Here is a 14,201-nt window from a genome sequence, read left to right on the forward strand (position 1 = left end):
ATTCTAGTGAAGATGTTTGGATATAGGCCCAGTAACTTGTGGGAGTGAATTGAGCTTATTTATGACTACTAACCAATGATTATACTGCAAATTCACTTATCTAGCTAACTTATGATTAGTCTGGGAGTTTATAATTTATAAAAATAAAAAATATTTAAATGGATGGAGAAAGAGTGAGAGGAAGATAGGAATCATCAAAGCTCCCAACTCTGAGCTTCCATTGGACAAGTGTTTTTGAAAAAAAAGTTCTAATATTTGATAAAACAGTGCTAAAGCCGAGCACTAAGTCACAATTTCTTTTTACTAGCTCACAACATAAACATTTAAAAAGTCAACAAGTTAATTAAACCCACCCCAAACACCAACAAATTTTTAACTACTCATCCAAACACTAACCCACACAACTAAGTAATCCCAGAGAATTAACACGCACCAAAATAAACCTTAATTGAAGATAACAAATTAAACTAAATGACCCTCTCTCCCCTACCAACTTCCTCGAAACACCAATTTTGACTTCAAACTTGAGCACTTAACCGTCAGTTGATCATTAACGAGAATATAAAAGACTTAATAACCCTAGTAAAAACACTGATTTAGAAATAGTAGGGATAGTTTGTTCACTTAGCAACTCGCACCAAACCGCAAGAGATAAACAGTAATTTTCGCTAAACAAAATAATAATAATTATTATAAAACAGCATACAAAGTGACTTGTTTTACTTTTTACTTTCCCTTGACATGAAAAATCTTATTAGAAATCAAGGTAACAACCAACAAAGCAAACTCAAACCCAAAGAATTAATTAGCACACACTCAAACGAGAATTAAGCCATAACTAGGCACACCAAATTTAACTTAAAACCACCCTCTTTCCTCTACTGAGTTCCTCCGAGCACTTTCTTGAGCTTCTTCACCTCCGCGTCATCAAGAAAACTCACCTTCTCCACCAACGCCGACGGCAAGCTATTCCCGAAGAGCGCGAGCGGCGTGATCTGCAACCCGGGTTTGGGGCTACTAAAGCTTGCCACCGCAGCCGCCGTTGACCTGGAAGTGGAACAAGCCTTGTGGAAACACCATGGCATCTCCCTTGTGGAGCGTTTTATATTATACGATGTTCGCGGTGGAGATGAAGCCGGCCACGATGCTCCCTTGGGTGACGAGGAGGATCTCGGAGGCGGCCGGGTGGGTGCGGAGGAAGACGACGCCGCCGACGAGGCCGTTGACACCCGGGAACTGGCCGACGAAGGCCGGGGTGACTGCGGCCTTGATGATGCTCGACGTGTTTCCCGGGACGCCGAGGCCGGAGAAGAAGAAATCGTCGACGGTGACGGTGGAGTTTTTCTTGCAGGTGTAGCCGGAGGGGGTGGTGTGTCCGGCGAGGTTGCCGACGCATAAGTCGTGGGCGAGGAGCGAGCAAGGGAGGAGGAGGAGGAGGAGGAGGAGGGAGAGGAGGATAGGAAGCATGGTGTGGAGCTTTCTTTGTAGTGTAGATGATGATCATCACGGGGGTTTTGGTGGAGGGTTTATATAGAGGAGGAATTGGATGCATGGGGTTGATGAGATTAATTGGTGGGTTAATTAGAGGAGATTGAATTCCATGCATGCAAGGTTTCACGTGCAAGGTTTCATCCTGTATAGATATTTCCAAATTGTACTGAGAAAGAGAGAGAGAGAGAGAGAGAGAGAGATAGAGTTGTCATAAAATAGGTAAACAAGGAGACAGTTTCTGATAAGCCTAAAGATGACAATTTTGTGATCCAAAGGACAAATGACATTTTACTGATGATATAGATAATAAATTTGTGATACAAATATTCTAGCCCAAGCCTTTTTTTGGTTTTGTTTTTGTTGTTGTTGTTGATAATTTAAAAGTTTCTTGTGGACTATTGGGCCTTGTTTGATTTAAGACTAAAGCTCGAACTTAATTAGTTAATCTTATTTTTTATTTTTTATTTTTTTAAAAATAAATTTAATTAGATATCAAAAAGATAAAAAAAATGTTTGTTACTGAACCAATTTAGAAATATCTAAACCAGCTTAGACGATCCTGAATTCAAAGCAAACAAAGCCACGAAGAACACTTGAAATATATATATATAAAAGAATAGGATGCTTCCCCTAATAAAAGATGCCGATCTAAGTATGGACCACACTCAAGATCTAGTGATAGTGAATTAGATGGATTTTGAACCCTACATCTCCTGATACTTAGGAGACAAGGTCTCATTCCCAATCTCACATAAATTTAAGAGACAAGTTGGACAACAAATAATCATGGGCTATGATCGATCATTTGTTATCCACCTTGTCTCTTAAAAGAGGATTGATGGGAGGCAGTTTAATTTCATAATTTCTTTGTGATATTTAACGTATGGAGATTTAATTCAGAGAGGGTGTTTAACTGAAACGTAATAAAAAAAAATTACATTTCTCAAAAAGAAAAAATAATAAGGAAAATTTTAGAGAGCATATTTTTTGTGATCATTAGTGAATTCACTCAAATGAGTCAGAGATAAAAACCCGAACATGACCCGATTAATAATCAGATTAGATAGGTTAATTTGTTTATAATCTGAATTCAATTAGACTAAACTCAAATTCGATTAACAAACAAGTTATCTTGTTGGATTATCGGACCAGGTTATCGGGTCAAATTATGATTAGTTTAAATCATCTTTTTATCTAATTTAAGATTAGTTTAAGTGTTCATAATCTATAAACACAAAAAGCATTTAGATATGTATGGAGATGTTTTGACGGATCGATGTAGAGAGTGAGAAAGAGAGAGAGAGAGTTTCTGCCCCAAAGTCTTAGCTCCCATTGGACAGAGGTAGATATATAAGAAAGCTCTCTTTTAACTTCGTATGATATTTTAATATTTTATTACTGAAACTTGTTACCAGAAGTTGAAATTTCCCTCAACAACCTTTTACTTCTGTGTTGTTCTTTCTGAATTTATTTTCCTTTTAATGTTTGATTAAAGAATGCTAAACCACAGCACTAAATCACAATCTTTTACTAGTTCACAATGTAAACATTGAAAAGATCAACAGGTTAATTAAACTCCAAACACCAACAAAGCATATAATTATGCATCCAAACAGATACTAACCCACACAACTAAGCAACCACATAGAATTAACACACACACCTAAAAAAAAACCTTAATTAAAGATAACAAATTAAACTAAACCACCGATTTTAACTTCAAACATAAGCACTTAACCGTTAGTTACCCTTGTAAAAATATTCTCACTTAGCAACTCGTCTGAACGATAGAAAGGTTAAACGGCAAGAGATAAAGTGTAATTTTGGTGTTAAACAAAGTGAAAATAGAACAGCATACCAAATGACACATTTTACTTATAGAAATCAAGGTGACACCAAACAAAGCTTATGCATCCAAAGACAAACTCAAACCCAAACAATTAATTAGCACAGACTCAGACAAGAATTAAATCATAACTAAACACACCGAATTAAGCATAAAGCCACCCTCTCTTTCATCTACCCGCTTCCTCCGAGCACCTTCTTGAGCTTCTTAACCTGAGCGTCGTCAAGGAAGCTCACCTTCTCCACCAACGCCGATGGTAAGCTATTCGCGAAGAGCGCGAACGCCGTGATCTGCAAACCGGGGTTGGGGCTACTAAAGCTCACCACCGCCACAGCCGTCACCCCGCCGGCGTTGACCTGGAAGTGGAGCAAGCCTTGCGGGAACAGCATGGACTCTCCCTTCTTGAGCGTCGTATAGTATACGTCGTTGGAGGTGCTGATGAAGCCGGCCAAGATGCACCCTTGGGTGACGACCAGGAACTCGGAGGCGGCCGGGTGGGTGTGGAGGGGGACCACGCCGCCGACGGCGAGGTCGAGGCGGGCGGCGGAGATGCCGAGGCCGTTGACGCCCGGGAACTGGCCGACGAAGGCCGGGGTGACGGCGGCCTTGATGATGTTCGACGTGTTGCCCGGGACGCCGAGGCCGGAGAAGACGAAGTCTTTGACGGTGACGCTGGAGGGTTTCTTGCAGGTGTAGCCGGACGGGGTGGTGGGGCCGGCGAGGTCGGCGACGCAGAAGTCGTCGGCGAGGAGGGAGGAAGGGAAGAGGAGGAGGAGGACGGAGAGGAGGATAGGAAGCATGGTGTGGAGTTGGTTTTTTGTTTTGTTTCCTTTGTGATGTATGTTGTGGTGTGGGCTGATGATATTGGGGGCTTAATTGGGAGGGATTTATATAGAGGAGGAATTGGATGCATGGCTTTTCATTAGTGGGTTAATTGGTGGGTTAATTGGAGGAGATTGGATTCCATGCATGCAAGGTTTCACGTACATGGATGTGTAAGCACGTGAAGCTACGTCCTGTATGCATATTTCCAAATTGCATTATTATGAGAGTGAGTGAGAGAGTGAGAGAGAGAGAGAGAGAGAGAGAGAGAGAGAGAGAGACAGAGAGGGGTAAAAAAAAGGAGACAAATCCTGATGGGTCTAAAGACGACAATTTTGTGATTCAGAGGACAAAGGACAAAGGACATTTTTACTGATGATATGGATCAACGATCTTGTGATTTATACCTATAAAAATGGACCATAATAAGCTTAAGCAAAATCCTACAAGCTGCATTTCTTTCTTATAACAATTTGAACCTCTAATTTGTTAGTTAGGGAGATTCGACAAGATTTAATCATAACTACTTATACTAGTAGTTGGACCTTTTTTTTTTTTTAAATATCATGTGATATCTAATTATGAGATTTAAAGAAATAATTTACAAAAAAAGAAAATTAAAAATTAATTATAAAAGGAAAAAAAAAAAGTAAAATGAAATATAACCGGAGGAGCACTACGATTCTCATTTTTATAAAAGACTAATCAGTTTTAGGATAAAATCAAATGCCGTGAGAAGTTTAAACTCGAAGATTCTATTATTTTGTTCTCTTCAAAATTTTAATAAAGAAGAAAAATTCTTATAACTTATGAAGGGAAAGAGTCGAATAAAGAATCCATCGAACCGAGTTGCTACCCAAAATTTAACATCTACTAAGGATGATCAATATGAAATCTCAATCACATAATATAGTTTGACTTCCTTGTAGGAATTTTGTGCACTGCTTATTATATGATCCCAAAAGGTTGGGAGGGATCAATAATACTTTATGAACTACAACGAGCAACTTGGTTCCCAATGAGCAGGAGGATCGGTTTAATACTTGCAAGGACCCATGCATGCACAAATCCTAAATAGGACCCTTTCAAAAGTAACACTAAAATGCAACCATATATTGTATCTACATAAACAAGTGGTTTATTTATGATGATTCGTAGGCCCTTTCTAAGTGTCTATTGTAGGACCTTGTTTCTTATATACATATAAATTACTACATATGTAAATGCATTTTCATGAATAAGAAAAATAAAATAAAAGGTTCTTATATTCTTCATAGAAAAAAAATATATATATATATATATAAGATGCTTGCAAACGGCAATAAAAGATGCTCATCCTAGAGTGTGGAGTATGGACCACACTCTAGCTTATCCTTCTATTTTCATAACCTTTATCGATCTAGTGGTAGCGGATTAGATGATCTTTGAAGCCTACATCTCTTGATAATTAGGAGACAAGGTCTCATTCCCAATCTCACATAAATTCAAGAGGCAAGCTGGACAACAAATGATGTCAACCATACTTGTTGGTCCAGCTTGTTTCTTAAATTTATTTGATCATGGCTTATCAGTCATCATCCATAAAGAATTGATAGGATGCATTTGATTAAAAGTAATTGAACAAGAGAGGGTTCATGTCATAGTTGAGAACGACGGTGTAACTAGAGAATAGTTAAATTTTTATTTTTCTCTAACAGAAAAAGGAATAAAGAAAAGTTCCAGGGAGGATGCACTTTTTGTGATCAATAGTGACAAGATTTCACCATCTGTCAATCTTTTCCCCACATCACATGGAATAAAAATGAATCGAGGCAGCATTACAAGACGCATGACAGCTATAAGCAATTGTCCTTCTTATGTGTAATATTGTGTGTCACATGAACGGGTGGACTGTAGCAATTCCCTTATCCATACGGCACATACGATCTCATGGCATCCTCCCATGCACGTATGAGGGGATTGCATGCAGCCAAAATCCCAAAAGGGAACGAGAAAGAATGGGAGCTGAGGCAGCCTGGGGACCAAATTAATTGACCACTGCTAGAATTTGTATGCGTCCTATAATTGTTCTAAAAAGGATGGGTATGCCAAATTATGTAGTCATAGTGCCGTTATGTTCAGCATATTCCTGAAGATTGTGCCAGGATTCAGTGAAAGGTATGTCAATGTATCTACTGTGAACAACCAAGGGGATGGTTTTCTTCTCTTTTCTTTTTAAACAAAAAAGTTCTTGTTGAAATAAAAGTGATGCATGCTTTAGGAAGTGTAAATTCTGATTAGAAATTAATTATATCTTAGATCTCCTCAACTTTTGTATATATTTATGCAGATCTCATTTATTTTTTTTGTGACGGATTAACTCTCTTAACTATTAAAATATCTGGGGATCCCTTCTGATTATAAGGGTGAAAATAATCCCTAAACAAAACCAAGAAGAGAGACGAATGGCGCACTCAAATATTAATTGGGTTGGAAGGGGAGAACTCTTTGACGACGATTGAAAAGCTTATGGGACCAAACCATCACATAACCAGCTAAGATGATAGAGAATAAATATTTGTTATCTTAATAATGTAAAGTTCAAAACAGGAGGAGATATTCTACGGATGGCTGCAAAATGTTTTAAGAGATTTCAAAGATCAGCATTCAACACCTCTCCTTATCAAGACAAGGGAGTGATTTGGTTCACTTGTTCTTGCCATCAGCATTGTAGTCGTTGATCAGCCCCTCAACATCCTTCCAGAAAAGACCTTCCACAAGAATCCCATCTTTAGTGAACCTGGCAAAGAAATGATAGTCAAAATATGAAGATAATGAAGATAATAGTGAAAAGAAACACACTAGTCTAAAAGGAAACAAGTCGGACCACTGAAGCAAAGATACACCTGAGTAGCCATTATCAAAGTATAATTTTTTTTTTAATAGTCCTAGCTAATTATTGATCAAATATCATCTGAAACAGCTAACCAACAAACCATGCGAGTATGAACATATAATCCTCCTCAGAAGTACGTAATGAGTGTGTCATTACCATTTTGTAACGCTCTTTGTAAGTTTGACTGGTTTATTGGCAGAAATGGACTCTGGATCTGCACTGGCTACCGTAAGAGTATACATGTCAGAGAACCTTGGAAGCTTTGAAGAAACAATTAGCCCAGTGCTATTAAAAGACCCCTGTGTGAATGCAGTAGTCAGATTAGAGAAATTACTCAAATATGCACAGCCACTTTAGTGTTACTGAATGACCTGGACAGAAAACTGGTGGAAGAGCATATGCCGATTGGCATCTAGATAAATAAAATATAAGTAAATTGACTCATTTTGTAAAGATTATCCCAAATAGCAAGGATGACAGTTTCGGCCGATTCCGAGTTGGATAGGCCGCATCGGCCAAAACGGCCTGATATGAGTTGTTTAAAAATTTGACTTAGAAGAAATCAGTAATTGATGTCACTAGTTGTCTTCTTTTTAAAATTTTGTTGATGTGGTGGTCGTAGTAGGCTCTAAAAGCTATCTTTCCTATTCTAGTAAACTCCTTTCAGATTTGGTTTCCAAGTTTATGTATGAATCCCTCGAAACTGTTTAACATCCAATAAACAAGAAGCACACTAAGTCTGGCATCTTTGACAATGAAAGACAATCATCACTTTAAGGATTTTCATGCAAGTCTATCTTGTTGCCAACCTTTTAGGACATATAGATATCAACCAAAATAGCTTTCACTGACAGCAATTGCAATGATAGGATACTTTTAGCAAATGAGAAAACTGAAACAGCCTTCAACACCTCAATAAATACTCTGCCTGCTTAATTTCCATGCTTCATTTCCTCTCTTCTATCTTTTCTTTGCTTCATCTCTTTTCAATCCCCTTGTATTCTTTCAACTTTTACTCTCTCTCTCTCTCTTACTCTCCTCCCACGCTTCACACTTTACTGAGCTCATCTTGATACGACTAAGGTTAGACCTAATTGTCTCGAGCTGAATCTTTTTTTTTTCAAAGAATAAGAATTTATGGTTGTCGCATTTAAATACTTCTGCACACGCTCGCAAATACAGAGAACTATTTTTGTCCATTCAAATGAGGCTGCGCCCGATGAGAATACATTATTTTTAGGATAATCTTTTGTTTATTTTGCTTGTTAAATTAGCCTCTAAATATGTGAAAAACAATCTTATTGAATCGATTGATAAAATATTTCGATTTTCCTTTTCTAGCTCTCCTTTCTCTCTCTCTATTTCTCCTACCTCTATCTCTTTTGTCACACGACATTCATTATTGATCGTCGTCTTCTTCCTCCTTCACTCTAACCATGCCCATTACCTATCAACGATCAGTCCACCCTCATTTAGCTTAATGCTTTATCCCCCACCATCGCCGCTATTGTCACCTTCTAATATCCTAATCATTATTTCACCCTCCACCAACCTCGATCATCCCGCCACAATCTGACCATCAGTTAGTAATTTCCCCATAACTTTTGATCTATACCTCCGATCGACATGATTATGGTTGCGTTAGATCCCTTCAAGAAAAACAACCTATCAAAATGTCAGATCTTTTAGATGGCTAGATCGCCCTCAATTGTTCTCGAAAGTTCTGCCATAAATCAAAACCTAGTTGATTCCAGATGATTGTTGACGACCTCCCCAAGCGTGATCGTATTACATCTAATGAGTTCCTTTGGTGACTCCTCACTCTGGTGAACTTGAATAACATTTTTTCCTCTACTTGTCATTTCACTTCTCTCTTTCTTTCCAACTCTTTTACCCCATCTTTCTCTCCCTCTCTTACTACTGTAGAACAAAGAGATCTCACTCCCTTCATCTCACTTCTGCAGCAGTAATTTACAAGCATAAAAATTACTATATTCAACTTGAAAATCATAATTTTAAATAAGCGAGTATTTTTTAGTTTTTAGATTTACTGTGTTGGTAATTTTTCTTTTCTTATTTTTCTATCACTTTTTCTAATGTTTAAAATTTTCCTATATTTTAAATAATTTTTAGAATTTATATAATTTAAAATAGTTTGATATCATATCGACCGATACGGCCAATAAGTATCATTTTTCCGGTCGGCCCATCCCGATATTATGAACCTTGCCAAAAACAACCATGTTTGTTTAAAAACAAGATGCATAATAACTATCATGTTTGATTTGATCCACGGGAAAAAATGACAAACTGTATTGGCTTCAAGAATCCGCCGGAACAAAAGCTTTATGAAGAATTTATGGAAGATTCATCTCAACTGCATAATGACCAATCATTAATAAGTAATGTAAATCAAGTACTTCCTAGGATCTCATAACTAGGGTTGTAAACAAGCCGAGCCTGAACGAGCTAGGTCCAATTTAGACTCGGCTTGAAATTAATTTCGAACCTTCTAATTGTGCTCAGGCTCGGCCCAGCTCAACTCGAGCTGAGCTCGAGCCGAGCCAAACCGAGCTAGAGTCGAGCTCGAGCTGAGCCAAACCGAGCTAGAGTTGAGCTCGAGCCTGAAATAAGCCTATTATCAAGCCTTATTCAAACAGAGCCAAATCGAGCCCGAGCTGAGCCACAACCTATTAAGTTGAAGTTTAAAATTTTAACCCGTATAATTAGAACAAAAGCCAATCAAATTGAGGGTCCTAACGGAGAAAGAGGCATGCCAACGGTTGGAGGAGGAGAAGGAGGACCGGAGGAGGCCAAGCTTGCCGATGGTGGAGAAGGAGGAGGCTTGTCAATAGTTGGGGGAGGAGGAGGATTGGAAGAGGCTAAGCTTGCCAACGGTGGAGAAGGAGGAAGAAGAGGAGGCTTGCCAACGATTGGAAGAGAAGGAGGAGCTGAGCTTGCCAACAATGGAGGAGGAGAACGACGAGGCGTCGAATTGAGGAGAGCATAACTGCGTGAATTGAGATTTGAGAATTTGGGAGAATTACGATTTAGGAATTTACACTTCGGGTTTTATAGCGAGCTTAGAACCAAGCCTGAGCGAGCCAGCTCTGGCTTAGGCTTGACTCGAAACGAATTTCAAGCCTAAAATTTAGGCTCAGGCTCAGCTCGTTTTAAGCCGAGCCTAAGTCGCTCATTTATTTTGACACCTTACTCATAACAGTTTGTATGGATGAGCTGACATTGAACATCTTCTAGGATTAAAAACAGCGTTTAAGGTAGAACATTATATTCCTCAATTCAAATTGAAGACAATAGATAGAGATAAAGACCAGAAAGGACTTGAGTAGAGAGATATGAATTTACAAATATTTCACTTGAAAAAATATCAATAACAAAAAAACACATTAGCCTACTCTAATTAAATTAAAACAGACAAAATAGTCTACTATTTTTTAAATGTCGAGCAGTAAACTTGATGATCCACAATAATAAATGATAGTCTAAAAGTACCTCTTTCAAAACTTCTATAAAATATATCCACCTTAGCTGAAATTTGAAATTTCTGAAACTGCTAAAACCATCGAAACGAAGAATTAGGAGCCTGGCTTTCTAATTATATGATATAATTAGGCACTACCTTGTTTATGTTTCCAATGTACTTTATGAGAGTGTTACAACTCCTTTTCAAACTGTCTCCAAGTGGACCTAGAAGACTCATTATACTTCTAATACATGTTAAGAACTACAAATCTCACGACTTCTCTGCATGAATGACAATGGAATTAATGCCAACGCAACAAGTGCTGACTTGGTGAAGTTACTATTCGATATATCATATATGTGAAATTTTATAATCGTGATGATGATGCACATGCCCTCAATAGTCAAAGCACACATAAAACTAACCAAATTCCCCGGTTCTTAGTCCACAGGTGGCTCACACACATGCAAGTGAGAAATATCGAGGTCCCCTCTACTATGAACTAGATCAGGGTTCGTCTCATTTAGTTGAGGATACTGGTTTATCTCATATACTTTAGGTAAACGAAAGAGAATGCAGCAGACATCACAAATTCATAATATATGAACATATCATGACTATGACTGTTTTAGCTACTCGATGATAAACAACATGAATGCCATGAATAGATGCTAGATTCGAACTATCCAGAACAATTTCACAAAGTAAGAGCCTACTAACCAACTGAATAGAAAAATAAAATAACACAGCTTCATCAAATTAGGCAAAATAAATTCAAATTAAACATCAGAATGACAGTGAAACTTTGTAATGTTCATTGCATTGAAAACAAACATCTCATATGTATTTCAGCAGCTGAAAACATCCGTCAAATGTCTACAATACGAGAGGCAATGGGAGCATTTCTAAAATAAGAGAAATGAACAATGATTCAAGCTACATGTTCTGGCAGCAAATAATGGAAAAGAATTATTATCTTCTGCAAGTACAGAATTTTCCCATGTAAATTGTGATTTTCCCTTCTAACAAATCAGTGCTAGTCACTCAAACCTCAACAAACATCTTGACTTTATATGATGTGTTCTACAGTTATCTCCAGATATTGTTACCTATTCATGTGTATAGCGTCTAAAATTTTGGTATCGATAGAAAATCTATGACCAATATCCAATGTTATGGCAAAGGTACATGACAATAACATAACTAAGAAGAAACTTACAATAAACTACGTCCGCTATCGTATAGGATAGGGAATCAACATTTTAAAACTAAAAGATTTTAAAATGGTGTAAACTGGCATAAACCTTTACATTCAGGAATGAAGGAGAGATACTAGCAAGGTAGGACAGCACAAAACATAAGGATATGTGTCATACATATAAGAGCAATGAGTGGTGCTATATTCAATGGTCGGAACTACAAACAGGATTGTATGACAGGTCATTCAAGTAACCAGACATCTGTTTCAAAGCTTTCATAAGCCTAATACAATTGAACGCAGATACTTAATACAACAGAAACAACAAATATTCACCGCATGAAAAAGAAAAGAAAAATCTAGAATCATCCTGCAACTGCACACTAAGAACCAGCAATGTAAATTTTCCAGAACTACTACATTCCAACGGAAGAAAAACAAACTCACCGCTGGAGGGTAAGTAAAAAGGATGGCATTCTTCTCTTTCGTGTAGCTGATCAACTGCAACAGTCCATTAAAAGCTACATACTTGCCCGAGTCAAGAACCAAAAACAAAAATCACACAAACAATGAATCCAACACCTCGTAAACAAACAATCGAATTTCATCAAACCGCCAAAGAAAAGGATATAACACGATGCAACCAATGAGGAGATCTCTGTTCTCCGGGAACTTCTTGGGGTAGAACTGCGCGAAGAGTGCGATGGCGATGACGATGGATCCGATCAGCAACCTCACATTGCTTAGTCTCACGTCCTCTACGTATCCACGGCTAGTTACAACCTGAGATGAGAATTAAACCCAAAGTTCTCGCCTTCTCCGAAACCCTAGAAATTGAAGGAAAACTTAGATATCAGTAAGAGATGTCATACTTCGGTTACAGATTCGTCGAGGAGGTGCTTGATCGCGTGGGGATCGAGGAGGTTAGCCTTCTTAGGGTTCTTCGCGGCTCCGCTACTCCCCATTTTTTTTTCTCTCTCTCTTTCCTTTTTTCTCTTTTTTTCTTCTTTTTTTTTGTCGTGAATTTTGGGTCTCCTATCGTCCGATTTGGTGCCGGACGAGAACGCTTCAAGCGGATCGAGTAGAGAATATCACCCATCCCACCCGATCCGACCCGGTTCAGAATCGGGCCGGGTTCGTGCCAGGTGGGATATTCCAACCCGTTATTACCCAGTAGATATCGGGCTCGGGCTGGCTTATCAGTTATCACCTCTAATCGTAGTGAAGAGAGGAAAGTTTGTTTCCTTAAACCCTAATAGGAGAAAGAAAGAAGCCTCGAGGAGGAAGAGAGGTCGAGGGAATGGAGAAGACAAGGAGATAAGATTGGAGACTACTATCTTCTGATCTTCTCATCCACATAGATCTCGCTCAGAATCATACACAAAATTTACAATGTTCACCGATGGCCAACCGAGATTAGAGATCGATAGAGCGCCATCTTCAATTCCCTTTTCCAAGAGAGTAGATCGCCCCAATTCGATGCCGCGAGCTCGAAGAAGCCAAGGAAGCCGGAGGCGAAGGGGAGAAGCATGGAAGCAACCATGGCGCATAGCGCTTTGACGAGCAACTGACCAGAGCTTTGAGGAAGAAGGGCAGCACCACACCCACCCCGATCCAGCGCGAGGCCAAACTTTCGGTAGCACCAACACCGTATCATCTCCATAGCCACCAAAATTGTTCATTTCTTCCCTTACAAGTTTAGCTCGTGAGCCATCTCTCTCTCTCTCTCATCACCAACAAGCAATTCCACCATGAATCCTGCAACCGTTGTTGCATTCATTGCTCTTCTCCTCTCCAAATCACTCTCCCTTGATGCTACTACGCCAGTACCCATCTCAAATACCACAGTCATGGGCACTGTTTTCTGTGATGCCTGCTGCTCTAAACGAGTGATATCCACTTCCTAGATATTTTGATTTCTTTTTAGGATAATTTCATTTAGACTGGCCGAACACTGTATTTCATATGCACTATCTGAATTTTCTTGTTAAATATTCAAAAATATCTTCTTAAACTAAAAATAAAATACGAACTTTTAAATTCAGAAGATACATACAGTAAAAAATTTACATGAATAATAGTTGTCCAAAAAGTCAGTTTTTCTTCTAATAATTGCCATCCAAGTTGAATACTTTGAGATATATACTTTTGCTTCCATTCCAAATAGTAGATTAATCTCCAGGACCCCAATTTTTCTAAGGCCTTACGTGAGAGCACTCACTAAGTCATATTATCCAAATACTTTGAATCAACTTTTGCTTTCACATCACACCATAACTCTATTAAGAAATATATATATATTCTTTTAACTCGATATCGACCCATTATATTATTATTCCTCGTCCTCGTAGCAAATTTATTAACTTAAATCCTAAGCACCGAAAGGGAACGAGAAAGGGTGAGGAGCCAGCGCATGCGAACTCTCGAAGGTCTGACGAAGGAATCGATAAAGAATAGTAGACGGCGAACACTGCACACCACCAGA

The 14,201-nt window shown here is 38.5% G+C and overlaps 2 protein-coding genes and 1 pseudogene across 2 annotated transcripts; all 3 read right to left on the minus strand.

Moving 5' to 3' along the window:
- Positions 1–749: 749 nt before the first annotated feature.
- Positions 750–1,833, minus strand: LOC140760395 (germin-like protein 8-14; annotated as a pseudogene).
- Positions 1,834–3,336: 1,503 nt separating this feature from the next.
- On the minus strand, positions 3,337–4,214 carry LOC140760190 (germin-like protein 8-14). Its single transcript, XM_073097037.1, has one exon. It carries the CDS (start codon positions 4,135–4,137, stop codon positions 3,511–3,513), a length of 627 nt encoding a protein of 208 aa, XP_072953138.1. The 5' UTR covers positions 4,138–4,214; the 3' UTR covers positions 3,337–3,510.
- Positions 4,215–6,699: 2,485 nt separating this feature from the next.
- On the minus strand, positions 6,700–13,613 carry LOC140760337 (signal peptidase complex subunit 2-like). Its single transcript, XM_073097263.1, has 5 exons — positions 12,589–13,613; positions 12,348–12,499; positions 12,164–12,245; positions 7,191–7,333; positions 6,700–6,938 (listed from the first exon to the last, which is right to left on the minus strand). Exons 1-5 carry the CDS (start codon positions 12,679–12,681, stop codon positions 6,845–6,847), a joined length of 564 nt encoding a protein of 187 aa, XP_072953364.1. The 5' UTR covers positions 12,682–13,613; the 3' UTR covers positions 6,700–6,844.
- Between the last annotated feature and the right edge of the window lie 588 nt (positions 13,614–14,201).

This window comes from Typha angustifolia, chromosome 5, assembly GCF_048772165.1.
Source record: "Typha angustifolia cultivar Huaian chromosome 5, ASM4877216v1, whole genome shotgun sequence".
NCBI lineage: Eukaryota > Viridiplantae > Streptophyta > Magnoliopsida > Poales > Typhaceae > Typha > Typha angustifolia.

Coding starts and splice junctions, on each gene's coding strand:
- LOC140760190 (XM_073097037.1), bottom strand. CDS start 4,137: ATGCTTCCTATCCTCCTCTCCGTCCTCCTCCTCCTCTTCCCTTCCTCC.
- LOC140760337 (XM_073097263.1), bottom strand. CDS start 12,681: ATGGGGAGTAGCGGAGCCGCGAAGAACCCTAAGAAGGCTAACCTCCTC. Junction 7,334..12,163: donor TTTTTACTTACCCTCCAGCG/GTGAGTTTGTTT, acceptor GCATTCACACAG/GGGTCTTTTAATAGCACTGG. Junction 6,939..7,190: donor ACAAAGAGCGTTACAAAATG/GTAATGACACAC, acceptor TTTCTTTGCCAG/GTTCACTAAAGATGGGATTC.